At 48.8% G+C, this 27714-nt stretch overlaps 1 protein-coding gene across 1 annotated transcript in view; it reads left to right on the forward strand.

Moving 5' to 3' along the window:
* Positions 1–27714, forward strand: part of CWF19L2 (CWF19 like cell cycle control factor 2) — a 2067169-nt gene that overhangs the window by 148015 nt on the left and 1891440 nt on the right. The window contains exon 3 of the mRNA XM_069640682.1: positions 15078–15197. Within this exon, the coding sequence (XP_069496783.1) occupies positions 15078–15197 (120 nt within the window). The remainder of the gene's footprint in view (positions 1–15077; positions 15198–27714) is intronic.

Below are 27714 nucleotides of genomic sequence, written 5' to 3' on the forward strand. Positions count from 1 at the left end.
GTTCGGGTGGGGTTTAAATAGCCTTGGAAGAAGTTCCTGGTATGTATCCTTCCACCAATCAGGTATGTATCCTTCCCCGACCACACCCGGGTGGTGAAGTAGTCCTACAGGTAAAGTAGTCCCATTCAGGCCTCAAGAGGGCCTGGATGAAGCAGCAAGGTCTGCATCAGGTAAGTGTGCACCCAAGCACTTAAACACATATCCTCTTCTATGAGCCTGGCGCCTTAGGCGCCAGGACTGGGGTCCGCTATGAGCCTGGCGCCTAAGGCGCCAGGACTGAGTCCAAAGGGCCCCGACTTGGGCCCGCTGAGACTTCCCTGGGGAAAATGATGTCTGCCTCTGGGGTTGCTGGGCCCGGCCTGGCTCCTTGGAGGTAGGCATCATGACAAATGCACAATTGATTTTATTATGATTCAATGAACGGATTTCCCTCATCTTGTTCTTAAATTTCAACATAATACGCTTCCGAAGTATATGATATTTAGGCATAAAGAGTTGGTTCTTTTTCAGATTCCTTAAATCCCTATTTTTTTCCCTTTTTATCCTTTTACATTCTGGGTCATTGCAGTGAGGATGGTTAATTGTGTTTACAGCATTTGTTTGAAAGTGCATTAATGCCTTATTTATAGCGCTAGTGCAGATCGCCTCCTTTTCTGCAGCGGTCATATGGTGATTTAGGTTAATACCATTAGATACATGTGTCTTAAAGCGTTTACATAGGCCCAAGTTCCATCGGAGGGATAGACGAGGGCGGCCTAACTCGGGGAATGCTAGGGCAGGGACAACCTCTAGTAGAGAATGGTCAACATGAAGAGTTATCGATAATGGTGCGTGGTCGCCATACTTTATACGGTGAATCGCTAGGCAACGCGCTAAGCGGCTAATATTATGCAATAGGCCTATATAATCGATCATAGAAGTGGTTCCCTCACGGCTCCAAGTAAAATTGGGTCCACACACATCATATTCAACAATATCAATATCCCAGTCCTGGAGATATAGTTTCCATAAATTGCCTCTTTTCCGCGTTAGTAGTGAATGACTACCTATCCGGGAATCAGTTGTCCTCTGGTTGCATTCAGAATTGAAGTTGCCACCAATAATTATGTCACAAATGCCTCTTTGTATATAAAGTGTTTCGAGGCAATTATCTATTTCATCAAATTGAGATTCAATCGGTATGGACACAGGATTCCAATATAAATTAGTTGGGTTGGATTTTTTGTTCGTAAAATTCAATGATACACAGAAGGTTGCATGATTCCCAGACAAGTTGCATATGACACATAATATTATTGTTAACAGCAATTGCTAATCCACCTGACGGTCGACCGTCATTGGCCCTAATAGCAGCAGAGCAAAATGTTCTATATCCAGCAATAATTAATGCCTCCTTTTCATAGTTTCTTATAGCAGGAGGATGTCAGGATATTTGTCAAAAAATAGTAAATTAAACCAGTTCTGAAAATTACGAAAGCCATAAGAATTCCAGGAGATGACATTGAGTTGCCCTTCTACAGGTGGCTAGAGTGCCGGTGATGGAGTGTTCGAAATTACAATCGTTCTTAGCATGATAAGATATATTTTTATTATTGGCTGACAATCGTAAGAGTTGGGTAATCGTTTGGTTCTGGTCGCTGGTATTGTTCTTAGTTTCACAACAATTGGTGCTATTTTCAGTTACCAACTGTCGAGAATATGCAATAAATTCCTCTGCACTTTTTTCGTTACCAAACGTAAATAAGGTAAATCCTTGTTCTTTTATCTCCGCCCTGTGTGACCAGATATATTTCAAAATTGCTTCAGATGGCAAATAACAGATCATTCTGTGATTATTGACTCTTGCATGTGAAATCCTTGTAAAATCCGTAGTAGTAAGTGATCTCAGTTGCAGGATAATATCCCAAGGAAGTAGGCCTGATTGATACGTGTAGCACCCAGGGCATCCGGGTTGCCTTCCAACCCAATAATATTAACTTCCTTTACCTTCATTTGCAAATTGAAATTGCTTCCATTACTAGATGGCATATAATTGGAAGTCCTAGTGGGATTTTGTATATTGCTAGAGGTACCGGTTCCTCGAACCTCTAATGGTGGATTTAAGCACAGGGAAGAAGGCAGTGGCATTTGGACACATGATTTATCTGTTAAGTCATTAATTAGACTTTCAGATCTAATGAAGCTGTCCTCCATTGCTCTTCTCAATGTTTTTAAGATTTCAGCCTGGTTAGTGTTTCTCTGAACAGTCTCTGGATTTGTACAAAAATGCTTAGACTCCAGACCCATGTGAAAAGCATTCCTGGCCATCGGCAATAGAGGGACTAATCATCCCACGTTCGAGTGGACATCCTTTTGTATTAGTGGGGATTTATGAGTGGTAACTTCAGGCAATTCCCGCACTTTACTGGCACCATTTACAATGAGAAATTTGCCCTTGCCAACCGTGTCGTTTAAGTCATCGGCATTTCCAGGGAGATGACATGCTTCCAGGTAGGACGTCCTATGCTGGAGCATACTCTGAGGTTCAGAGGTCGTAGGTGCATTCAATTTAAGCGATGTTACCGTACTCGAGGTTTTCACAAGGTTTGTCGAGCAACTTCTACCACAGACTGGGAAATAAGAGTTTAGATTTTTTTTTAATGCAGATTACCAGTGGGAGCAGATAGTGGACAAGTTGCTCCAGTTTGTAAAACATGTTCATTAGCACCCTGTGAAGCAGGGGCGCTTAGTGCTGCATTGCTCTGATTGTTGGAAGAAGAGACCGTTTTTACTTTTTTGCTTCATCGATGTTAACAAAGTGCTCACCTCGTTTCGGATTAGGTGGTAGAAGTACTAGTTGGCTCTTAATTGAGAGCTGTTCCAGATCAATATGATCATCTTCAACAAGGTGGGACACTTTATTCTGTGAAGACTCATGTGCTCCCAAATGTGCTTGTGCAGTGCCATTATTCACTTCATTGTGTTGTTTTTTTTTGCCAACAAAAGTGCCTCTTTTTTTCCTTTTTGCTGTTAGTTTCAATGCGCGTTAAGTTTTTTTTTTTTTAAAATTCTACGTGACATAGGCAGTTGTATCATTAATATCGTCAGGAGTATCATTAATATCGTCAGGAGCACCCTGTTCTTTATCTGTATGCACCAGAGCATTTAAAAGGGCCGATGGTCTAGCCGGAGTAGCCGATCCATTTGCACAGGGACTGTTTATCGTATCAACCAATGTGGTTTATTGTCTAAGTTCCTCTATCGAGGCTCTTAGAACAATTAACTCTTCATTGATCGAACATGTACTCAGTCCATGGTCATGAAGGACAGGAACATTTCCGTTTTCACTCGTATAATCTTGAGGATTATTAATGCCTGCATACCTTTCTGTCGAAGTTTGCATTCTTTTTTTACACAGCATCTGCAAATGTGTAATGTTATTATCCATAGAAGGGACTTGCTTTGGGATACATAGCTCTCATGCCAATATAAATCCTTCATTTCTATCCAATTTCGACTTAACCTGTTTCATAGATTGCTTGATGTCTCTCAGTTCCAAATGGGACAGGTCATGGCCTTTATCAAGCAGATCCAGGATCCTAATAATCACTGGAAAGGTATAAGGACGTGCTTCAAGATTATTATCTGCAATTGAATTCCTTGATCGGGAATCTTGTAAGCTATAATTCATCGCAGGATGGTTTGTTCCAGATAGTAATTACAGCATTCCGGAATAGTTTCTTTATGTATGTCCATATTCATGGAGCTGTCGTTTGTTTATGAAGGGTGCATTTGGATAGGTTTGGGGGGGGGGTGGTTAGCGCTCATTGGGATAGGCGGGTTCAAATTGCTCTTAAGAATACATGATACCACAGGGGTTATCAGTTCGATAGAGGACAGCACTTGCCTATCAAGGTTGATAATATTTTCAAGTTCAAAGCTGCCTTCTTTTCTCTTTTGGCATGCAACAGGAGAAGTGGAACAAGAGTTCCAATGATGGGGGAGATCTAATCCAACCAGACATCCATCATCCTCCCGTGTTGGAGAAGGAGGTTCTGATATAGAAGTACCCTCCAGTTTGTCTCCCACCGAGGGAGGATGGATCTGTGCAATGTGGACAGATATGGCAGTAGCTATTTGTTTATTTTCTTGTACCATGTGATTTTCGGCAGATAAAGGGTCAACATAGGAAGTGTTACCCGTGCAGACCATAATCAATGATATTACATGTTAGCCCGCTGTGCAAGGCGGATTTCAAATGATGGCCGCGTGAAGGCTCCTGTGCCTTACTACGCAGCCCACTAGCCATTTTAAATGGATCGTTAATAGACCTAGTGCAAGGAAACATACCGATTTTATGGTTTCGTTTTTAATGGAATCTGATTCCAAAAATAAATATCTTAATAGTAGCTGGATGAATGCATATTATTTAAGCATATTAAACCGTAACATAGAATCCGAAGATAGAAGAAAAAAATAGAAATATAAAAACTAAGCACACGCACCGCTCACCCACTCAGCCAAACAGCTCAACAGCTCACTTGAAACTCACTTGGATGCGCGCGCTGGATGCACAACTTCCGGTGTAAATGTGTGTTTCCTGGGTGTTTGGGGGTGGGGTTTCAGACACACGCAGAGGGTCTAGTAAAAGAAGAGGGACAAGGAACAAAGTAAGTAGGTGACGAATTGCCGTACTCAGAGTCCCGCGATAGCTAAATGGAGTTCAGCCCTGCCCAGCCCACTTCACCCAGCCCACTATTTCTTGCCCAGCCCACTTCAGAACATTCATTAACAAGAGTTATAAAGTCAATTACTCTGGTAATCATAGGCTGCAGTAACTCTCCATAAACAGTGTTACGCGTCCGAGTCTGGTGCAGTCCTTCCTCTTGCGCATAGGACCTTGCAAGCAATGTAGAACGTAGTAGTAGTCAGCACAGAGACCCTCAGACTCCTTAGCAGCAGCTCAACAGCTCACTTGACACTCCCTTGGATGCGCGGTGAGAATGGGTAATATAGACAGCAACAACAATGTTGCTAATAATTAGAGGCCACCACGACAAGCAAGGAGCTACTGCTGCACCAAGTGGGTCTATCTATACGTTATCTATACATGCATCTATCTTTTTTATTGTGATCCTTATTTCACTCACAGTACGTACTGCATACTATGTGGATCCAAATAAATCAAGAATCTCTATCTTCCTATGCAGAAGGAGGGTACAGATGTGGCAACTACCAGACAGCCAAGGACTTATGTAATTGTCCCTACTCTAGAGGTACATTCAAAAGCACCTAGTCCTGTGATAGATACATCTAGGCTTCCTTTTGGGGGGAGGTCACGCATGGAGATTTTACGGGACACCTTGATACCTTCATATTATGTTAAAAGAAGAAAGCTTCTGGAACTCTCACTTATACAAGTAGCACATGTAAAAACACTGAGTCTACTGACACATGTTTCTATGATTGGTCCATTGAGAAGGAATTATGCTGACTTACTTCATGAGATGATTGTAGAAGCCCATAAGAAAAGAATGAGGCCAAAGAGAAGTACTAGGGAAGATGATCACGAGTTGAATGATTACCTGGATAGTACAGCACACCTGGGGAATAACGTATGGTATCAGCATATGAAAGAAGTGGGAAGGAAGACCTCAAAGGAGGAATGCATTGTACGTGCACTCCTGCCTTATAGCATGGGGAAGTACAAGATCTTCATAGCTATTGAAATCAACGTCCAAACACCACATTGTCTATCACACATAGCACTCTGCCGTACAAGTGGTCAGTTCATGGGCCGAACAGCCTATCTCAAATGGGCAACTGAATGGACAGATCCAGATGAAGATGATTATGTGCAAAGCAAAAACAAAGAGGTGATGGCTGGAAGGTTTAGACTGAATCTGGACACAAAGACAAGAGACGGGACTTGCACTAAGAATCACGTAATCAGATCCGAAAAGCCTGGAGAGGGCCAATGACCCCGGTCTTCTTTAATGCAGAATTTAGCCTGGGGGTAACCAAAAGGGATGGGAAGCCTGGTAGACACACAGGACGCTACGCTTACAGCACATGTACTCAGGGGGAGTACTGAAGACCTTCGAACAACTCTAGACTGACTTGGGGGTTAGGAGAGTGAGAAAGGTACAGCTATATCCAAATTCGTCATTGGATCACCCAGAGACAGGTTAAAAAAAGCGGGCACTTGAGTGGCAAGGGGAGGGTAATGGAGTTGGCGATAGGAATTGAGGCGAGACAACGCTCCAAATTATATAGATTGCTAGACCCAACAGCATACAATGAACCGCTGATTTACATGAGAAAGTGGAAGCAGGAGTTGGGGATTGCAATCCCGGAAGGATCATGGGACTGGATCTGAGAAACATCCCACAGGGCATCAAAGTGCACAATTATTAAAAAGGAATGTATAAGATTATACAGAGAGGGTATATAACCCCAGAAAGGTTACATAAGATTCCCCCCTCAACCCGACCAACAAGATGGAGAGGTTGCTCACAGATAAGGAATAGGACTCATATGTCAGACATTAATAGCCGAAAGAAAGCAAAGGCCCTCAAAGACTACTATAATCAAACTTACCTCTTTAAAGACACTTGAATGGGTTGGCATCAGTGAAGTTAACTCGGTCGCTTCAACCCGTAGAAACTACGTGCCCCTGCGCAGAAAGCAGGATGGAGAGCACGCCAGACATCATTACAAGGTGAGGAGGGGGGCCTTCAGGTCGAGTCCAAGGGGCAGGTGGGAGGAAACGAAATCTGAGCCTAAGCCCAGTCCTCATGTAATAAATGCTGTTACAGTAGTTGAGAAGTTTAGGCAGGGTAGTGCGAGGAGGTGGGTGGGGTGGGGGCCGGGCTTGGGGACAGGAGCCAGCACTCCATGCTCCCTTTCCTCCAGGAAATGCTGGGAGAAATTTGAGGGTCAAACATCTATTTCAATAGGTCTTCAATGAAGTGTTCCTTCGGGCCTTTGCAGACCACCTCCGGAATCCTGATAACACGGATATTATTGCGCCTGGAGCACGATTCCAAGTCCTCACATTTATTATGGATCTTGCTGGCCTCCTGTTGCAGCTGTGCTATATTGCGGTCGTGCTTGTCAACTTGATCCTTTGATTCGCCAATCTGCGTCCCTGCCTCCGTTATATGGATGCCCTCCTTATCCAGCTTAGACTTAGCGAGCCAATAGTGGATACGATATCGTCTAGTTTCATATTGACTGCCATGAATCCATTTTGCATAGCCGCCAGCAAATGGTGGTCCCTAGTGGAACTAGAAGCTGAAGGTTGTTCATTGCCAGGTGCTGACTCAGTGACTCCAGAGAATTTGGCGAGGGTGTTAGTATTTTAGTCCATTGGCCTCTTCTTCTTGCCATTAGACCCTTTCGTCATGTTGCCTCTCTGAAAAATCAGAGCACAGTGCGCTGTATGAGCATGAGACGATAAAGTTCCAGGGGAGATTATAAAGAGGGTCAGTGGCTGGAGGGGTGATGCCACAGTTGTCTACCTGCAGAAGGTCAACCTATCCGTCTTGGTGGTGCTGTATCGACTGTAGAGCAGCTGGAAGGGCCCCGCCAACAGACCCATATGTGGTAAAGGTGATATTCACACAGTGATATTCAATGGAGGACCTGACGGCCTTTGTATCAGAGATCTCCCGGAACCAAGCTGGTCTTATACAAAACGGGCCACATTCTGAAGTACCTCTAGGCCAGTAATCACCATTGTCCACCTAATGCAGGCTCATCAGTACATATCCCATGTGATGTGGGCCACACACACCAATAAACCCTGCGGGGCCCAGAGTGGACCTCAATGGGTACCTGTGCTGGATCAAGTCACACAGAATCGACAGGTCGTCCCAGTGCCATTGTTGGTATAGTTCAACTGGGATTACAGCTGTTATGATTTCACCCTCTGCGCCACCAACACATGTATAAGGCATTGTCTTCTTGACAGTTTTGTATAGGGGAAAGGGGGATAGGCCGGGGATCGACACCAGGACCTGTCACCAGAGGGGGGCTATATACTCACCTGGGATCTCATGGAGCGTACCAATATTTCCAGAGTTTGAAACAAGTGGCCGGTGGCTCGCAGCACACATTGCTCACGTTAATCCAGGAGTGCTCAGCCACTGGATACAGCCAGGATGGCGCGTACTCTAGCGAGTTACTGCCCCCAACCACTGAGGCCAGGCCAAATAATTTCCATGAGGGGCCAAGGCACCCTGCAATCACCAAGTCCCCGTGCAGTCCAGGATCCCCCCCAACCCCCCAGCGCCTGAGACGAAAGAGGCAGAGAAGCAGATGAAAAGGAAGCACTCCACCGGTGGCAGCCGCAGATGGTAACGGCTCCCAGCCGGTGGGAACGAAAAGGAGGATGAAATAGATGACCAGATGGAGCTCCCAAATCTCGGGTCTACCAGGCCAGGGTCAAGTAGGATCCCAGCAACGCTGGAACGAGGCTTGCCCCCGGGCAAGGCACCGGGATCAGTAGGATAGATTCGCTGGCGACATCACCGTCACACACTCACAGCCCGCAACTGGGTACATAGGGTGGATCGCAGCAGGACAGGGGCTGCCAGAGTGGGTCCCAACGGTCGTCAGTGTCAGCCCCGCTAGCCGCACAGCTGGTGTTAATGGTTCTGCCCTTGCTGCAGTGTAACAACCCAATGTATAGGGAAATCGGGGCAGGCAGCCCTTTCGGTGCGGCCACCGTGTGAGCTTTGCAGTAAAGCAGGCCAGCTCCAGAGGTCCCAGCATGACTTCAGGGCAGTTCACAGCAGCGCCAATCCTGGTGGTATATAGATGTGTGGCTCCCTCTGGGGATACCTGTGCCGTCCAACGCCCTGACCAGCCCCCCCCCCCTGCAGTATCAAGGCAGGTCCCAGCTGACCATGCATATCCACGACCGACGTCTCGGCCACAATCGAGTGTCGGAGAGTGGAGACCTCAGGTCGTGGGAGGTTCCACGAAATCGGCTCCACACCGGCCGTAGCTCCGCTGTCTGATCCCAATCGTGCTAGGCAGGTTGCAGGGTCCCACGGCAGGCCACAGCTATGCGCACCAGTCCCGGAGTAGAACACTGTTCAGTCCTTGAGTTTGCCAAGCCTTCCCAGCCCGCAAATGTTCCCTGCTCCTGTCACGACCCATGACCCAGAACCCCACTGGCATGGTTACATGCCAGGTAGGGTTAGGGTTCGGGGTTCATTTGGGGCCCCAAGGGCCTTGCATTTTCACCGGGGACTCTCCTGGAGTCAGTCCTGGCACCAGGCTCATATTTGGAATGGGACTGGAAGGGACTACTTTTTATGTGGAGGCCTGCAGCCAACATGGAGGCACCCACACAGTCTAGTCCCTAAGAACCCGACTGTGCGGTGCAGTGTTTTAGGGTGTGGTAGCTCAGACTACTTTACCTGGACTACTTTACAGGGTAGGCTATATAAACCACACCCAAGCTAAAGAACGTGCTTCGCGTTATTCTGCAACCAGCAGCGTAACGCTCACCATGTTCAGAGACCAGCACCCGGCGTTCCTGGAATTGCAGACCTGCAGAGGAGACAAAAGAACATCGTTGGCAGTTCCAGCTTACCTGCAGTCTTCCATCCTTCGATCGCAGCTGCTCGTGGTCTTCCATCCCGTTGGCAGCATCTTCAGGACATCTCGCTCGCACCGGAACAAAGCGCCTGGGGAGGAGAGAAAAAGGGACAACGTTAAACAGGTTACTCACGGCAATCACAGCAGCAACCAAAATCTCCTCACCTGGCTGGGCATATCTTGGCCGGTTGCGCTCCGGAAATCACTGCACGCCCAGAAAGACCATCATAACCTGAAAAGGAATAAAGAATACAGGTTAGCCCAAAAAGACATTAGCGCGCCGCACTTCGCGCTGAACCTACCTTTCTTCATACGCTCCACGTCCATAAATCCCGGCAGGAGCCGAACCCAAGCAGCGCACCCAGCAAATCTCTGCATACCTATGGGGGAAACAATCAGGGAAAGACATTAATAGCCCGAAAGAAAGCAAAGGCCCTCAAAGACTACTATAATCGAACTTACCTCTTTAAAGACACTTGAATGGGTTGGCATAGTGAAGTTAACTCGGGTCGCTTCAACCCGCAGAAACTACGCGCCCCTGCGCAGAAAGCAGGACAGAGAGCACGCCAGACATCATAACAAGGCGAGGAGGGGGGCCTTCAGGCCGAGTCCAAGGGGCTGGTTAGAGGAAACGAAATCTGAGCCTAAGCCCAGTCCTCCTGTGTTTTCAGGCCCACCTGTCATAGAAGACATCATCCTGAATTGAGTACATCTGGGGGTGAATCCGGGAACCAGGGCATACAGGCGTCCCCGTGGATATCAGGTGAGCGTAACAGAACGCAAAGCCTCATAACAAAATCCACCTGGGCGCATTGGAGACTTCAGAAATGGACCAACTTGCCCAGTTATTAGGGAAATTATGCGCCGAAGTGCATTCGGCTAGGCAAGCGACTAATACCCTGCGAAAGAACTCAGCAGGCAACTACGGCAATCACAGGCATGGCCAGCTCCATTACCAGGAACAACTACAGCGGCACAGGCAACCACGTCGTCTACCGCTCCGGTGCAAATAAATTTACCCGGAACAATACCCTTAGCACTGCCAGAAAGGTTTTCAGGAGATCCAAGAAAATATGCAGCTTTCATGAATCAATGTCGCCTTAATTTCCTCTGCAGACCGGCTGCATTCCCTAACAATCAAGCCCATGTAGCATTTATTTTATCATTTCTAAGTGGTAGTGCAGCAGACTGGTCAGTGCCGCTTGTGAGCTATGATGATCCTTTACTACGTGACTTTGGGGGCTTCCAAAGGGAAATGGAAAAACTCTTTGCCCGACACACCCATGAACAAGCTGTAGACAATGAACTCTTGTCACTCCGGCAGGGGAATCAGGACTTGCTAAGATACATAGCAACCTTCAATAGGTTGGTGGACGAAACCAGGTGGCCTGAAGACGAGAGAACCACATTGTTTCACTAAGGCCTTCAAGGGGTATTAAAGGACGTCTTGGCTCAGGTAGTTGACCCACCTAGAGAATGGTGAATTCATCAATCTGATGGTGCAATTAGATAATCGATTACAAGATCGGAAAGCGGATCGGTCCAAATCTGACACATGGGACGTGTATCTACGAGTCAAAGATGCTACTCCACGCACGTCGGAGAATACCACAGAGCCAATGCAAATTGGAGGCATACGACCACCGTTAACAAAAGCCGAAAGAGACGAGAGAAGGCAACAGCAGTTATGTTTGTACTGCGGACAATTGGGGCACTTCTTAAGACTGTCCAATAAAACCGTGGGACATGAGAAGGCGGGCACGGGCCAGAGGGGGTAACCCCAAGACCCGGTGCCCAAAAGTATGTTGCTATCATAATATGTGATTATTGTTATCTCCATAACCATATCTGTACAATAAAAACCTACGGCCTTTTATTGCCATCACTTGACAATGGGCCTCATCACGAGTTTGGCGGTAACCCTTAAATCCGGCGGTCGCGCTATTACCGCCGGATTTAAGGGTCCCCCAAATCAGGGCTTCAGTGGATTTCTCCCCAGCTCTGAGCTGGGGGTAAATCCGCCAAAAATGTGTGCTATTACCGCCGGCGGATTTCCTGCCGGCGGTAAGAGTGCGAAAATTCCCCATTGAGCCCAATGGGGAATGGGGCATTCCCGAATGGGCTCAGTGGGGAATGGAGAATTCCATTACCGCCAAACCCGTGATCCGGCGCTAATAGCGTCGGGGGGTTTGGCGGTAGGGCGAATACCGCCGACGGTAATACCGCCGGCGTTACCGCCCAACTCGTGATGAGGCCCAATGTGTGAGCCAATTTATTGTGGGTGAGGGTATGGGGTCGGCAAAAAGTATACATGCATATGGGTTCAGCTTTACAGCCTGCAGATACTAAGTCACCTCTGCTATACTTGGCACTCATCGTTGCGCCATCATGGTGGATATTTGCAGGAGTTATTTAAAATAAGGATTGTGTGGGTCCGGAGCTGCTCCCAGTCTAGGCAGACATCTTCCTGGCTGCTCAACAGCGCCCCCCCCTTCTTTATTTTTTCTTTTCTTTTTGCCAGTGACTTTGTTGGCTATGTTTAAGCTACCTTAACTTTAATGTTAATGTATTGAATGCTAACCACTGTTCAGCTGGCTCCCCAGTGGTCCCGGGGAGGACTTTCTTCGTTCTGTAGGCATTGATTAAGACAGAAAATGACAAATGGAGATGTAGTGGATTGCCCAAGTTAATTAGGAAGACGCAATGCATCTAATATGGAGGTTCATGGTATATTTTGACTGTACGCTATTATGCACATCTTTGCTATGGGTAGTGTGTTTAAATTATCCTGTTTTGTAGGAGACGACATTATGGCAGAAGGTGACATTTAGGCCATATTGACTCACACCTTAACATACAGGCCAGTTATGCACCATCTCAAGCTTTTTTTGAAGGGTTTCATTATATGAGTCTTTGCAATTTTGCGTTTGCAACACCCTGGAGAGCATGATTACACAAATTAATCTCATGTTCACAATTTGTGTCAAGAGGGGAGAGGGACCCCTGTCAGCCTGGGGTGGCAGGCCTGCCAGGGTGGTGAGCCATTCCAACCCAAGAATGGGAAGGTCGCAGTTGGGAGGGCCCCAATTCCGGGCCTCTTCCAAAGTGTTTTATGTGCTTGGGAAGTACCACTGTTGATCACCTATAGCTGCCTCACATGATGATCGCCAAGTGCTTTCCATTTTGTGTAGAGAACTACAACTACCAAGATGCACAGAGGTCAAGAAGCATACCCGCAAAAAGATGTGGAGCGACACTGCTACAAGCTCTGATGCCAGCATACAGCAAGCCGGCAGAATAGCCACACTTAAAACACCCTCACCTATGCAAGCCTACAGAGCAGCCTATACAAAGTTTGATTCTATGTGGGACTTGCATACAAGCAGTGCCCGAGACGCTCAGTGCACTGACCACGCAGCACTTGTACCAACACGGCTCTCATAACCAAGCATTGGAGGCTTTGAATGCTCACAGCAGTAATACGGATCAAGGTCCCTGCTATTCCAGCATACAAAATCCACTGGCCGAAGCAAACTGGAACAGTTATAGTGGGCTGCCATTACAGATTTGCGGCAGGCTGCAACAGAGAAAGTTGTGGGGCTAAGACCCTCTTTTAAAAGTTTCATTGTTTGGAATCCCTCCCTGGTGGGAAGAAAAGGCAAGATTGAGCTGGGGATCCAAAAGGGGAAGACCAATGAGGGCAGAAGAGGGAGGATATAGGGATATAGGGATATGGGGATGGCCAGGAAGGTGTGGGTTGTTTAGGTGAGGTCAGTGGAGGAGGAGGTGGCAGACCAAGATTACCAGCATGAGGAAGGATGGCGGAAAGGAGTGTGGAGGTGATTTGCAGAGAAGTTGAAGTATTGGTTGGTGAGAGAAAGTGGTATTGTATTGTGGTGGTGCATCAAAGGTGTGTGAGGGAGAGACATTGTGAAAGAGTATTGAGAAGTGAGAGTGGTTATTGAATATGTGACAGGAGGATGATTGAGGAGAAAGTGGGGGGGAGGAGTGGGGCAAGGGAAAAGTAGTAGTGTTGTGGAGAGGAGCAGTGATGTGGGAGGGGAGAGCAGTAATGGTTTGGAGGTGGTGGTAGAGTCGTAGCGAGCAAACTAGGAGGGTGATAGAATAAAGGCACACACTGCGGGGATAGAGTAGGACGTGTAAGAGAGAGGATAGACGGTGGGTGGAGTAGTAGGTAAGAAAGTAAGAGGATGAAAGGGAGAGCTACCTAGAGGCATAGGGAGAGGAACATCGGGGCTTGGAAGGAGAAGACTGCCACTGGGGATCACTGAGACTTGCCGCATCCAAACCCGGTTTGACCCACACACAGTGCTAAGAAGCCTGTTCGATTACTTTGATCCATCAAAGAACAGATGCAGGTCCTTTTGTGAAGTCCAGCTCCCATGGTCCTCTTTTGGGGCCTTAGAGACTGAATAACCATCCATTTTCACACATTTCTACCAAAACCTATCCTTTTAACTGACATTGTAATTACTTGCCTTTCACCCCTGTTACATTACCAGAGTACATACTCCTTCTACATTCTGCATTTATTATGTTCTTTCAACAGAGGTGGGTTTGTGTTACTGGTTTTCTTGTACAGTTATATTGCATATTAGAATTTTAATCAAAGTATACATAATAGCACCCTTTTCAGGGGAGCCAGCCAATCAGGAGGCTGGAAACATGGGCTGAATCTACCAATCTAGCCCGCGTTCCAAGCTGCCTGATGGCCATTCCCCCACCTGCCATCTTCCCCCACCTTCCATTCCCTTATTTTTTAATTACTGTCCCCACTTACCTGATTGAGGCGGCGGTTAGTGCTGCCATGAATGTGTTGGACCTTGCATGCATGAGGAATGGCCGGGCACCATGCCTCCAGTCAGGGCATATGGGTATGGTGGTGGGTTTGGGTTTCAAAATTACCTTCCTATTTAGCTCCCTAGGGTTAAACAAATACTCACAATAAAAAAATAGGAACTAACAGATGCAGATATCTGTCCCATTTTTTCCCCGATGCTCATTCCTTTCATGTGTTGAGGACATTGGAATCAACAGCTCGTGACAAACGTAGCTGCTCTACTATTGTGTTATCTGATCTAAACAATGTTTTGTAAGTTTTAAAACATCTTTTCATCTATGGTGATTACTGGACACACAAAATAATTTACAACAGAAATACCGGTTATAAAAATACAAATGTAATTTCACTTGCTGAAAAATACTGCAGCCGACAATGAACTGGTTTATACTCCTGGAAAAATCCTTTTAATCCCAACCTGCAAATTAAGGAGAACTCCAGTCTCATACTCCTGTCTGGATCCCTAGCTAGGGCATACATGAGGAACTGGAGAGGGATACGCTGCTAGTGATTTAAAGTAACGAACCCCCCGCACCCCCCACTATTCTATGAAAGTAAACAATACGCTGATAATTCTGAAGTTTCCTGTCCTTATAAACCTGTTATCTTGTGTTTAATTAAAAAGGAGCATTCTGGAAAAAAAAAGAAGAAAAAGGAAAAGCACTCAAAGAAAGCAAAAAAGGACAAGCACAAAAGCAAAAAGCAGAAAATTGAACTAAAAGAGGATTCTTTTGACAGTTCTTCGGTAGGTGTTCCGAGGTACTTAACCTGCATGCCTAGGAATGTTCACTCTGTTCACTTTCTATGCTGTTTTTTCTTTTCTTTCAAGATGCCAACTTTTGTGTGGGTATTAATTCATCTGTTCTATACCTTAACCAAACAATATACTTTCGCTACCTACAACATGTCAGTTCCTCAGTTCAATCATTCTTGCATGTCAATGCAGTTGATAGTCTTATTTTTCCATTTGAACATTCTAATATCAATAACTGGAAGAATTAAAAAACATGCCTGTAATGTGTTTTATAAACAAGATCTCATTTAAGTAGTGTTTTATTGTTCCAATGTGTTTATAATTTTTCCATGTTCATTTCCATGTATCTGTATTTCTAATGGATATCTTTCACAGACAGGTTTTTCATCTTTTGATATGACATCCAGGTGCAGAAACCTTTTTGTAGCCTCTTTCCGTAACTGCACAAACTCCCCCTCACCCCACAATCATCCAGAGAGAGAAGTGTGGGTCATGGCTGTGCCATCCTCCAGGCACCCCACAGCCACATGATGGGCACTGCTCATTGCATCCAATCCACTAACCCACCCGGAAGATAACCAACATTCCGAGTTGGGCAGATCAGCAGACCTTTTGAGCATGCTGAATGGACCCTATGATGTTACCCCCTCCTTCTGGCCTTAGTGTGTCTTTTCCTCCTGTACCATGTGAGAAAAGCTGGGACCTGGCTACGCCACCAGCAAGGCCACCCACTGCTCAGTGTGTGCACTACTCCTCTCATCCAATCTAGCCACCCACCAGGAAGGCTACAACAGACATGACTAAGATCATCATTGGACTGTGTGACAGGGCCATACTGACCTTCTGGTTTTACCCCCTGCTTCAGGCATAGGTCACTAGCTTTGCCCCACCATCCTGCAAGAGTGTAAGCCTGTTCGCCTTGCATACAAACTGTGCCACCTCACTCACCTCTAATGCTGCTTCCTGCACCTGTTTCTCCTCAGGGTCAGAGGCACATGGCTGGAACATGCATAATCTCTTTTTGGTGCTCCTTTGGTGTATGCTCCCAGGCGCATGGCAACATGTTTTATTGTGCATCTGTGTTGGTCAGTAGGTGCTCTGATTCACACATGGGTAAAAATATTCCGAGCATACGTTGAAGTATCCACGTAGGATTAACAGAAGACAGATACGAGTAGTTCAACAAGAGTTTGTTAGGGTTTGCTATAAGATTCAGCCAAATCAAAGAAATGTACGGTAAACCTTCAGTGAAATTAGCAGAATGGCTTTTCTTTGCTTCTAGTAGTCTTGTAGGTTGCAAATCCCAGTTCAGTCAATCAAGGTTCTGAGGGGTTTAAGTGTCTCTCACGCTATCTTGTTTATTTGTTAGGTCTGTCTGGCCATGTAGAGAAATGTGGGTACGGCAGTCGTCAGCCAAACCACAGAGCTTCCACTAAGGGGCTACACGCTGGTAGTCTGAGTGTCTATGTCCTGGCACAGTTCCCTAGTGCTCTATTCTTACTTTCCTCCTTGACAAGCTGCCACATTATCATGCTTAGGGGAATATCTCTTGCACCTCCTATCCTCTCCTTTCTAGCCGTTCTCTCCTGATCCGCATCCTTGACACACTGCCAGTGGTCATATTTCCACCCCTCAAAGTCTCATTTACCTTAGTGATAGGGTTGCCCTGCTCTTGCTCGTCCTCCTGCTCTCCTACCAAGGTTCTCCTAACCTCCTCTGGAAATATTGATCCACCCACCTTCCTCTGTCGAGCATTTCTTTCACTCATCACTGAGGCCTCCTTCCACCCTCCTTCCTCTCGTATACATGCCGTCCAGCCCCTCCATTTATTTCCTTATAACCAATGTTCTGCCTCTAATCTCTCCTCTTCCCTATCCTTCCCACCTCACTTAGTCTAATTCCTCCTCCAACCTCCTTTCCTTTGCCTCACTCGCCTACTTCTTGCTGCTCCTTTTGCCAGCCCTCTGTTTTCTTTCCTCTTCGCCTCCTCCTTATCTCTCTCCCTCCCCTGCAAACCACCTCTTTCTGCTCTCTCACACTCTCTCTCCTCTACTTCTGCTCAGTTTTCCCAACTGGCTGCCTGGGCACCTTCAGACCCTCACAGGTCCCAAGCTTCCTCGCAAGTCTCCTGCACTTGCCACCGGGCCTTTCACTTGCTGCAGCACGTCTGCACTCTGGCCGGCCACACACACACACACACACACACACTCACACTCACACTCACACTCACACTCACACCACCTGCATAATATGAATGCACCATACCTAGTAAGATCATTTGTCTTGTGTTCCCAATGTCTTCCCTTCCATGCATGGTTGCGCTTTGAAACACTTGTGTATAAGTGCATAATAAATAATCAATCTCTTCTACCCTACCGGTTTCCCTTCTCTTCCCCCACTACACAGTGTTTCTGCTTAATATGCAACTTATTTACCCTCATTACTTCTCAAACCCAAAAGCTTTTTATTTATTTTTGTGAGATAAACAAACACTTAACATTTCCCCTTCCTCTCCCCACAGTGACAGCAGCATAATACAATTCGCTCTTACCTCCCCTTCAATAAGTACATATCCCTCCCACATGTATATGATATCCAATATACGCAGGTTGTGTGGTCACCATTGTTTCTTATAGTCACTTTGGAGGTAGGCCAAGACCATCCCTAGTCTTGCTTAAATTTGGCGCTCTCCCCTTGAATTCTATACTTGACCCATTCCATTGCTAGCATTTTCCAAATTTGCTGAAACCAGTTAAACTCTGTCAGTGGTTGTCTTTGCTCCCACTACTTTGCTAGTACCATCAAGGCTGCTATCTACATCATCATGAATGCTTTCTTCTGGGCCTTTGTGGGCAAACTAATTCTGAGATCGAATAATCCACGCATCCACTCTTGTGCACTCAGGGCCATATCATATGTGATCATTGCCCGTACCTGGGATGTAAGATCCACCCAAAATGGTGCCATCACCGGCATTCCCACCATATGTGTGCCCAGTCTCCTTTTCCCTGGCAATCTCTCCAGCACTCCTGCAAAACTGTAGAGTACATGTGCCAGGTTTCCATGAGTTGTATTGACCGTGTCAGCTTTGGAATGTGTCTCCACATATGTTCCTAATGTTCCACAGGGATATGATATGGCATTTATAACGCACAGATACACAAGTGTTTGAAGGCGCGACGAGGCAAGGGAGGGTGAACAGAGGGAAGACAGACCACGATCTTACTAGGCCAGGTGTCATTCAGATCGCAGATGGCAGTGCCTAATGTGTTCCCACTTTTTCATATATGGCCAATGTTGGTTTGTCATGGAGTCCAATAGAATCTTGTATAACATGGCCACCAGGCTCTTGGATACTGTGTGTGTGGTGATAAACGTAACATAGTCAGCTCCCTACATGGAGTATGTTTAATGGCAGTGTCCAACATCGTGTCCCATTTGGTAGTATCACATTCTATCTCTCTCCTTGAGCCCTATATGAGGTATACATGCATCAAAAGGTAGTATTTCAGTCCCCTACACCATGTCACCTCCTGAACACCCGTGAAGATCTGCTCTAACCTTGACTCTAACTATCCCTCTGTCCTCATTCTCCTTGGCCTTTCCTTTGCTTTTGACATGTTGAACCAGAACATCCTGATCACTTGTCTTCGCGATACCATGGGCATCACGGATCAGGCTCTGGCATGGCTGTCCTCCTTCCTCTTGGACCATCCTTCCCAGGTTCAACTTGGGTCTTTCTTCTCCTCCAACACTCTCCACATTTGGTGTTCCCCAGGGCTCTTTCCTCTCCCCCTAGTTTTTCAATGTCTTATCTGGCACCTTTGGCGTCCTGATCTCTGCCTTTTTTTCTAACTTTCAGTGTTATGTGGATGACGCACACCTCTCTTTTCAGGCTACCTTCGGCGGCCTCCTCGCTCATCCCTGACTGTCTATTCACTATTCGGGCATAGTGTGCCACCAATGACCTCTGCCTGAATGCCAGTCAGACGGAGATCCTGCTCATTAGGACCCCCGTGCTCTCGCTTTTCGCCCTCTCACTCTGGCCGGCCTCCCTTGGCCCTCTGCCTTCACCCTCTTGTGAGGCAAAAAGCTGTGGGGTTTCTCTCCACACATCGCTGACCTTGCCAGAAAGTCCCACTTCCAGCTTCATCTCCTTGGAGTTATTCTTCCTTTTCTCACCTTCCCCCAGAAGCTCACTGTCTCCAGAGCCCTGGTTCTCTCGAGGCTGGATTACTGCAACATCGTTTTTCTCAATCTATCTAACTCTACCCTTTCCCTCTACAACTCATCCAGAACAAGACAGCAAGACTTATCCTTGGCCTCAAGCCCAGGGACTGCATCTCTCGGGCTCTGAAATTCGATCACGTTCAAGACACTCTGCATCGTCCACAAGGCACTCTGGGGCCGGGCCCCTCCTATCTCCAATGCTCTCTTCCTAAGTACCTTCCTACTCTAGCTCTACCCTTCGCTCGTCTACTTCAAATTCTCTGCGGGTGAGTCGCTTCTCCAAGCAGAGCCTGCGTGGTAGATCTTTCCTCTACACGTGCCTCCCTCTGGAATGGCCTCCGCCGCCTCTCTGCCTTGAGCCGGATCTCCTTAAGTTGCAGAAGTTCATCAAGACCTTACTCTTCTCCTCTTCCTTCTCCCTGCCTCTCTGCTAACCTTTCCCTTCCTCCTGCACCTCTATTCTGACTGGCTGCTTGCTGTTCCTCTGAGTCATACACGACACTAGCCCCCCCGGCTGCCCCCATCCTGTCCCACTGCACTTCCCTGTTGGCCTTCCTGCACTGCCGCCTGGCCTACCTTGTTTATTTTTAAATATCTTTATTCACATTTTGTCATAGTTACATGGCAAATCTGGTGATTTATTTGTGAGAAAATGGAAGAGAAGAGAGAAAGAAAGAAGAACTCGAAAGAAAACATAAACAACATTAACTGTCTGTGTTCGCTGTCAATATATTCCAATGTAAGCAGTTCCAGTTTGGGGGGATTGTTCGAGGAGCGGAGGGGCAGAGGGGGGCCCCAGCCATTGTTCAACGGTGTTCCAGCTTAGGTGCCACCACGGGTGGCGGGTCACTGTGGCGTTCATGCAGAGGCGTTCATGGGGGCATGTCATCTGAGGGGTGGAACATGCCCCATGTTAGTTCTTTCCAGGAGTCCAATGCCTCGCTTGTGGCATCTACAGATCTGGCAACGCTGTCTTCCCAGGCTTTAGTTTCCGCGCCCACCCATCATTCCATTTCTCTGTACCATGCGTTATACTGTGGGCCAGCGGGTCGTTTCCAAGCCATTGCATTGTCCTCTTAGCGCACACGCTATGTCCATGAGTTTCATTGTATGTTTGGATTTAGCCAGCCTGTGGTAGATTCCTAGTAGGCATTCACTGGGGGACCATTCGTATCGTGCCATGCCTGCCCTTTTACAGGTCTGCTCCACACCCGCCCAGAGGCTCTGCACCTTTGTGCATTTACAGAACATGTGTAACAGGTCTACCTCATCAGTGTTGCACCAGACGCAGTTGGGTAGTGTATGCGCGTTGAACTTCGCTATTTTGTGTGGGGTTAAGTACGTGCGGTATAATACGTTTAGCTGTATGAGACGGAGCCTGGAATTCCTAGATACTTCTTTGGGGTAAATAAGCGCCCTGTCCCATTCTTTGTCGGTCATTGCCATCCCCAGGTTTTCTTCCCACCTAGATCTCAGTGTGGCGCTGCGAGGATTTGGGATGTCACTTAGTTGGCCATATATTTGGGATACTGGTCTGCCTCCCTCCCCGAGGTTATAAAACAGTGTCACAAGGGGGTCCGCTTCTGGTTCCTCAGGCCAGGTCTCCCACTTAGCCCGTGCTATCCCGCGGATTCTTTGGTACCACAAGAACTGGCCGCTAGGCATGCCATTCTCTTCTTGTAGCGAAACGAACTCTCGTGTCCCCCATCGCCCCCGGCTCGGGGCGTCCCCGCCCGACGAGATTGGATCCTTCCATGCCATGATTTCCAGGGCATCCAAGCTCTTCCAGCTCTGCCCAGAAGAGAAGAAGGAAGGGTTCCTTTACCAATGGCGCGAGGCTAAATGGAATACGGTCCTCGCCGTACCACTTCTTGATGACATCTGGGATGAGGGGCTCGCTCTCCTCAAGAACCCTGCCACGGCGCCTGCAAAGAGGGACCGGTACGAGAAGAAGTACCGGGTCCCCGACGCTACCCCCTTGTGCCTTCAGGCGCAACCTACCCTGGATTCGGTTGTCTCAGCGGCAGCAAAGAAGAAAGCTGGGGGGGCATCGGCCTCGACATCAACTTCCCCGCCGGACGGCGAAGGCAGGAAGCTGGACACGATGGGACGACGGGTCATCTCATCCGCAGCAACGACTATCAAGGCGGCCAACGCCCTGGCTATCGTAGCCCGCTACGACAGGGAGTTGTGGTTCAAAATCGCCCCTCTGTTGGACTTCCTTCCGGACGCCTAAGGGGCTGAGGCCCTTGAAATCTTACAGGAAGGTGAGATTGCTTCGGACCATGCCATCACGGTGGCAACGGACATCGCTGACACCGGTTTCCGTCAGTTGGGCAATGGCGTTTGCCTGAGACGACGACGATGGCTCAAGGCGACGGATTTCCGCCAGGACGTACAAACCAAGGTGTTGGACATGCCCTTCAATGGGAACAACCTGTTTGGGAAGGCGATTGATGAGTCCCTTCAGGCCATCAAGACAGACACAGAGACTGCCCGGGCACTGGGAGTGCTCCAACAACGAAGGCTGTCCTTTCGGAGCTCCGGAGGCAGACAAGGTGCCTCCAAGAGATCCGGCAGTGGCTCCTCAACGTACCGCCAAGCGGCAAGACCTTTGTCTCAGGAAGCCTACAGGGGACGCGGCAAGTCGGGTGGTGCCCGTCGTCGGGGAGGTCAAGGAGGCAAGGCGGCCTCTGAACAAGATTGAACCGACCGTGGGGTCGGGCCCCTGCCGAAGCACCCCGGTGGGAGGCCAGCTGGCGAGGTTCGTCAGCGTGTGGGAGTCCATCTCCACCGACCGTTGGGTGCTATATGCCCTGGCCCAAGGGCACGCCCTCGAGTTCCAGAAGAAGTGCCCTCGGGTTCCACCCATGGCCAGGAAGGAAAATCACATCCCTCAACTACTGTTGGAAGTAAGGGCGCTGCTCAAGAAAGGTGCCATCGAGCTGGTCCCAAGGAGGCTTCGGGGCTCCCGAGTTTACTCAAGGTACTTCCTCGTAAAGAAGAAGACAGGAGGATGGCGTCCCATCCTGGACCTGCGACAACTGAACAAGTACATCAAGGTACAAAAGTTCTGGATGGTCACCCTCCAGCACGTGCTGGGACAGCTGGAGGAGAGCGATTTCCTGTCGTCGTTGGACTTGGAGGATGCGTACTTCCACATCCCCATTCTAAATAGACACCGAAAATTCCTCATGTTCGTGGTCCAAGGGCGGCACTACCAGTTCAAGGCCCTCCCGTTCGGATTGAAGTCGGCACCCAGGGTGTTCACCAAGTGCCTCGCACCGGTGGCGGCGCGGCTGCGCCTGCAGGCGATCCACGTCTACCCCTACCTGGACGACTGGCTCATCCAGGCAAGGACAAGCGAGCTCGCCGTGGAGCACACTGTGAAGACCGTCCAGCTGCTCACGGAACTGGGGTTCTCATCAACTTTTCAAAATCCCACCAGGTCCCGTCGCAAGTCGCCCTGTTTCTGGGAGCCAAGCTCGACACAGTGGCGCGGCTCCCCTCACCGTCGGAGGAAAGGACCAGGACCATCCTGGGCAAGGTGCAGCGTCTGCTGGCCACGGACATGGCCAGGGTAAGATCTATCAAGTCCCTACTCAGGAGGATGTCCTCCTGCATTTATCTGGTGCGCCTTTGCAGGCTTTGGATGCGCCCCTTACAAGAGTTCCTCGACGCCCGCTGGGTCCAGTCGACTGGCAGCTTCGAGGAGAGGATCCCTCTCAACGAGACGTTCCGTCAGGCGATCTGGTGGTGGGGCATCCGCTCTCATCTGTCAGCGGGCACAGACTTTCAGACCCCAGCTCACCAGGTGACAGTGACGACGGATGCCTCCCTGGAAGGTTGGGGAGCGCACTCCGGAGATATTCAGGCCAGAGGTCTTTGGCTCCCGGAGGAGAAGTCACTCAACATCTTGGAGCTCCGCGCAGTGTTCTGGGCCCTCAGGTCCTTTCTTCCGTCCCTCAAGGGCAAGGTGGTGAGGATCTTCACCGACAACACCACCACGATGTTCTACATCAGGAAGCAGGGCGGAACCAGATCCCCTGCCCTATCCAAGGAAGCCCAGGATCTGTGGCATTGGGCCGTCGCCCAAGGGATGTTTCTGGTGCCTTTTCATCTGGCAGGAATAAAAAACGCCATCGCTGACTCACTCAGCAGAGAGCTGCGCTCGTGCCACGAGTGGGAATTTCACCAGTATCAAGTGGATCGACTCTTTCGACGATGGGGCGAACCCCAGATCGATCTCTTCGCGACGGCGACGAACTCCAAGTGCCGGAGGTTCGCCAGCAGGTTCCCCCAGCCGAGGAACATGGGCGATGCTTTCTCGTTCCCCTGGGACGACCTATTTCTTTACGCGTTCCCTCCGCTGCCGTTGCTGCTCCGGCTCATCAACCAGCTCAAGAGGTCCCGGTGCAGGATGATCCTCGTCGCACCGGCGTGGCTGAGACAGATCTGGTTCCCAGACCTTCTGGACTTGTCAGCGTCCACACCAGTCAAGCTGCTGACGGCCACGGATCTTCTCTCCAGAGAAGGAGGCGCCATTCTTCACCACAACCCAGAGTCGCTGAACTTGCAGGCCTGGCTCCTGCGGCACTAGAGTTTGGAGGGTACGACATCCCAGCCGACTGCAGAGAGATTCTTGCAAAGGCCAGGGCGTCCTCAACTCTCAAGTGCTACGGACATAAATGGAAGAGGTTCTCTGTCTGGTGCCGTGCACAGAAGATTAACCCTCTGCGGATTACGGCCCCTTAAGTATTGCCGTACCTACTGTCATTGGCCAAGGCTGGACTAGCTCACGCTTCCATCAAGATACATCTGGCCGCCACCTCACGATACACCAGAACTACGGGACGGGCGTCCTTGTGGTCTCATCGGCTGGTGAAGGAATTTATGAAAGGATTGTTCCGATCATTCCCGCCAGTGAAGGCCCCCGCCCCGGCGTGGGAGCTCAACGTGGTGCTGACCAAGCTCATATGGGCCCCATTTGAGCCTATGCATTCGGCACCGTTGAAGTTTCTGTTGTGGAAGACAGCATTTCTCGTGGCCATCACCTCCGCACGACGAGTGGGAGAGATCCAGGCCCTATCTTGCAAGCCACCATACTTGACGTTTCACGACACGAGGGTGGTGCTGAGGACGCACCCCTCCTTCATGCCCAAGGTGCCGTCGGACTTCCACCTCAACGAACCCTTGGTGTTGCCAGTTTTCTTCCCGTCGCCTTAGTCGCCGGCTGAGAAGACTCTGAACTCACTGGACGTAGCTAGAGCGCTGAAGTTCTACGTGGACTGCACAGAGTTTTCAGAAGACATCACAGCTGTTTGTACACTTTGGACTTGTGAATCAAGGGAAGGCTCTCTCGAAGGCTTCCATTTCCAGATGGCTCTCCGGCTGCATCATGCACTGTCACTGGTTGGCAAACCGACCGATGCCCGGCCGTCCGAGAGCCCACTCGACCAGAGCGATCGCTGCTACCACGGCGTTCCTATCTGTTTTGCCCCTGCTCGACATCTGCAGGGCTGCGACGTGGAGGTCGACACACACCTTCACGAGATTCTACTGCGTCGATCGGGACTCCAGGGAGGAGTCCAGGGTCGGCCAAGCAGTGCTCCGCAACCTGTTCGCTTAAGGTGAGCCTGGTGAGGAGGTAAGAGATGCTTAAATGTCGAGTTTTTGTATTGCTTAATGTTGAGCCTGTTGCCACCTCCCGTGGTTGTGCATGTGTATACTGCTATGTATTCTTATATTCATGAGCATGTGAATCCATGCCAGACCCCATGCTGGAGAAGGAACAAGTTACTTACCTGTAACTGTTGTTCTCCAGCATGGGTCTGGCATGGATTCACATGCGAACCCTCCCGCCTACCCCTCTGCGTCTCTTCACTTGGTCATACTGCCACTTTACGTGGTACCAAATCTGAGGATGGCTGCCAGAGGCGGGGCTTAGGGAGAGGGCAGTCATTGGCTGGGGGCAGTATGACCCAGAGACCAGTGATTGGTTACTACTAAGAAAGACAGATCAGAAACAAAACTGATACTGATTTTTTCTATACCGAGGATTCCCGGCCTGATGACGGGGAATATTCATGAGCATGTGAATCCATGCCAGACCCATGCTGGAGAACAACAGTTACAGGTAAGTAACTTGTTCCTTCCTTCCCCCACCCCAAATGAAATACCTTTTTATATCTTGGTTTTGCCTGATTCTGGTGAATAGAGGCTACAAATATAGGGCGTAAAGGAGCGGGGACAAGGGACATCCCTGCCTTGTTCCACAGAGGATAGCGATGCATCTGGATAATTGGGTTTTGATTGATACCCGTATTGTGGGATTCCTATATTTTGCTTTTATCCTCTGTAGGAATTTAGCGCACACGCCCATATGTTCTAGGGTGTAGAAAAGGAATAGCCATTCGACTCAGTCAAATGCCTTTTCAGTATCTAACAATATCAAAATAGTGTGTCTGTCTCATCAATGCATTTTCGATTGTGGCTTATCCGCCTAGTGTTATCATAAGTTTTTCTTCCAGTAATAAACCCAGATTGATCAGAATCGTTCAGTGGTGAGAGCAACGGTCATAGCTGTTTAGCAAGGAGACCTGTATAAATATTTGCATCAATATTCATTAGCACGATGGGTCTGTATGACCCACAGCTCGTTGGGACTTAGTTGGTCTTCGGGAATACCACCACCTTATTCCAACATGACTACCTAATCATTCCCTTAAATGCTATGAAGTTAAATAATTTCGTGAACCTTGTGTCCAACTTCATTTTGTATTTCTTATAAAGCTGAGTTGGGAAGCCGTTGGGGACTGGCATCTTATTCAAGGACAAGGACTTAATTGCTGCCTCGACTTCTTCTTCCCTTATGTGCTCTTCTAGTTTCTCACTTTGCATGGGAGTCAATTTCAGTAATGGGGTCTAATCGAAATAGGCTGTTACCGCACTGTGTTCAGGACTGGAAGGGGAGTATAGAGATTGATAGAAATCTGCAAAATGCATCCATAATGGATGCAGTATCAGTCACTATTGACCCATCGTTAGTGGTGATTTTAAGAATGGCTTGAACGGCATTAGATGTTTTTAACTGTCGCGCAATAGACGGTTTGCTTATTGGCTCTTATATAATACCTCTGTTTTGCATTTAGTAGGGACATTTCAGCTCGAGGCATATGTAGTAAATCCAGTTGATCTCTGATATGCTTTAGTGGCTTTTGTAGAGCCGTCGCCCCCTTGTCTGCCAAGGCCAGCATTACCTCACCTAATTGAGTCTCCAACTCCTCCCTTTTCCCCCGTTGCTTTTCTCTCTGAGCCCTTAAAGCAATCAATGTGCCCCTCAATACTGCTTTAAACATGTCCCATTCGAGGGGATTGGGTCCTCCGACGTATTCCATATCTATGACATGTAATCACCACAGCTGTGCTGCTTCGGAAACTTTTCCGGCGTCTGCGTCCTGCGTCGATGACGTCGATGCGCCGACGTCGAGGACCTCCTCCGACGTCCGACGTCATCCGATGTGATAAGTAGGACGCACGACGCCCGTAGCCTCAGTTCCGTTTTTTCCGCGAACGTGTTGCTTCGTGTTTCTCGGTTCTAAGCCTCGACTCTTTGGAGTTCTGTTCTTTCTGGTTCTTCGAACCTGTTCGTTTGTGAATTTCCTTCGGCGATGTCTTCCACTTCGTCTTCAACCCCGCGTCCGGGCTTTAAGAAGTGCGGGGAGTGTGGGTCCAAGATGTCGGTGACTGACTCGCACGACGCCTGCCTCTGGTGCCTCGGGGAGGCCCACGACACGGATGACTGTCGACTGCCAGTCGCTCACGTCCAAAGCCTTACGCGAACGTAAGAAGTTGTTGTCGGTAGGTCGGATGTCCAAGCCCCGGAAGTCGAAGTCGGCGGGGCTTTCGACGGATGATTCGAGGGGTGACTCTCCGCGTCATCGTCGGAAGTCTCGTCGGTCTTCTTCTAGGAGTGGGTCTCGCCACTCCTCAGCCTCTTCGAGGCATTCTCGGAAGCGCAAACACCAGTCGCCTTCCAGGTCCTCTTCCGAGGATTCTGCCCGGCACGTCGGTTACCCCACCAGCCGTGCGACGCCGGAGGAATGGGCTTCCTTCGGGAAGAAAATGTTGGCGATTCTGGAGTCGCAGGGTACTCAGCCGTCCGCGCCCCCGAGTGGGGTCGGCCGTGAGAGGTCGAGAGACACCGCTCGCAAGAGTGGTCGGCACGAGTCACGGAAGCGGTCCTGTTCGGACAAGGAGGCTCGTTCTCGCCGTACCC

Source organism: Ambystoma mexicanum, chromosome 7q (genome assembly GCF_040938575.1).
Source record: "Ambystoma mexicanum isolate Mex_15411 chromosome 7q, UKY_AmexF1_1, whole genome shotgun sequence".
Lineage (NCBI taxonomy): Eukaryota > Metazoa > Chordata > Amphibia > Caudata > Ambystomatidae > Ambystoma > Ambystoma mexicanum.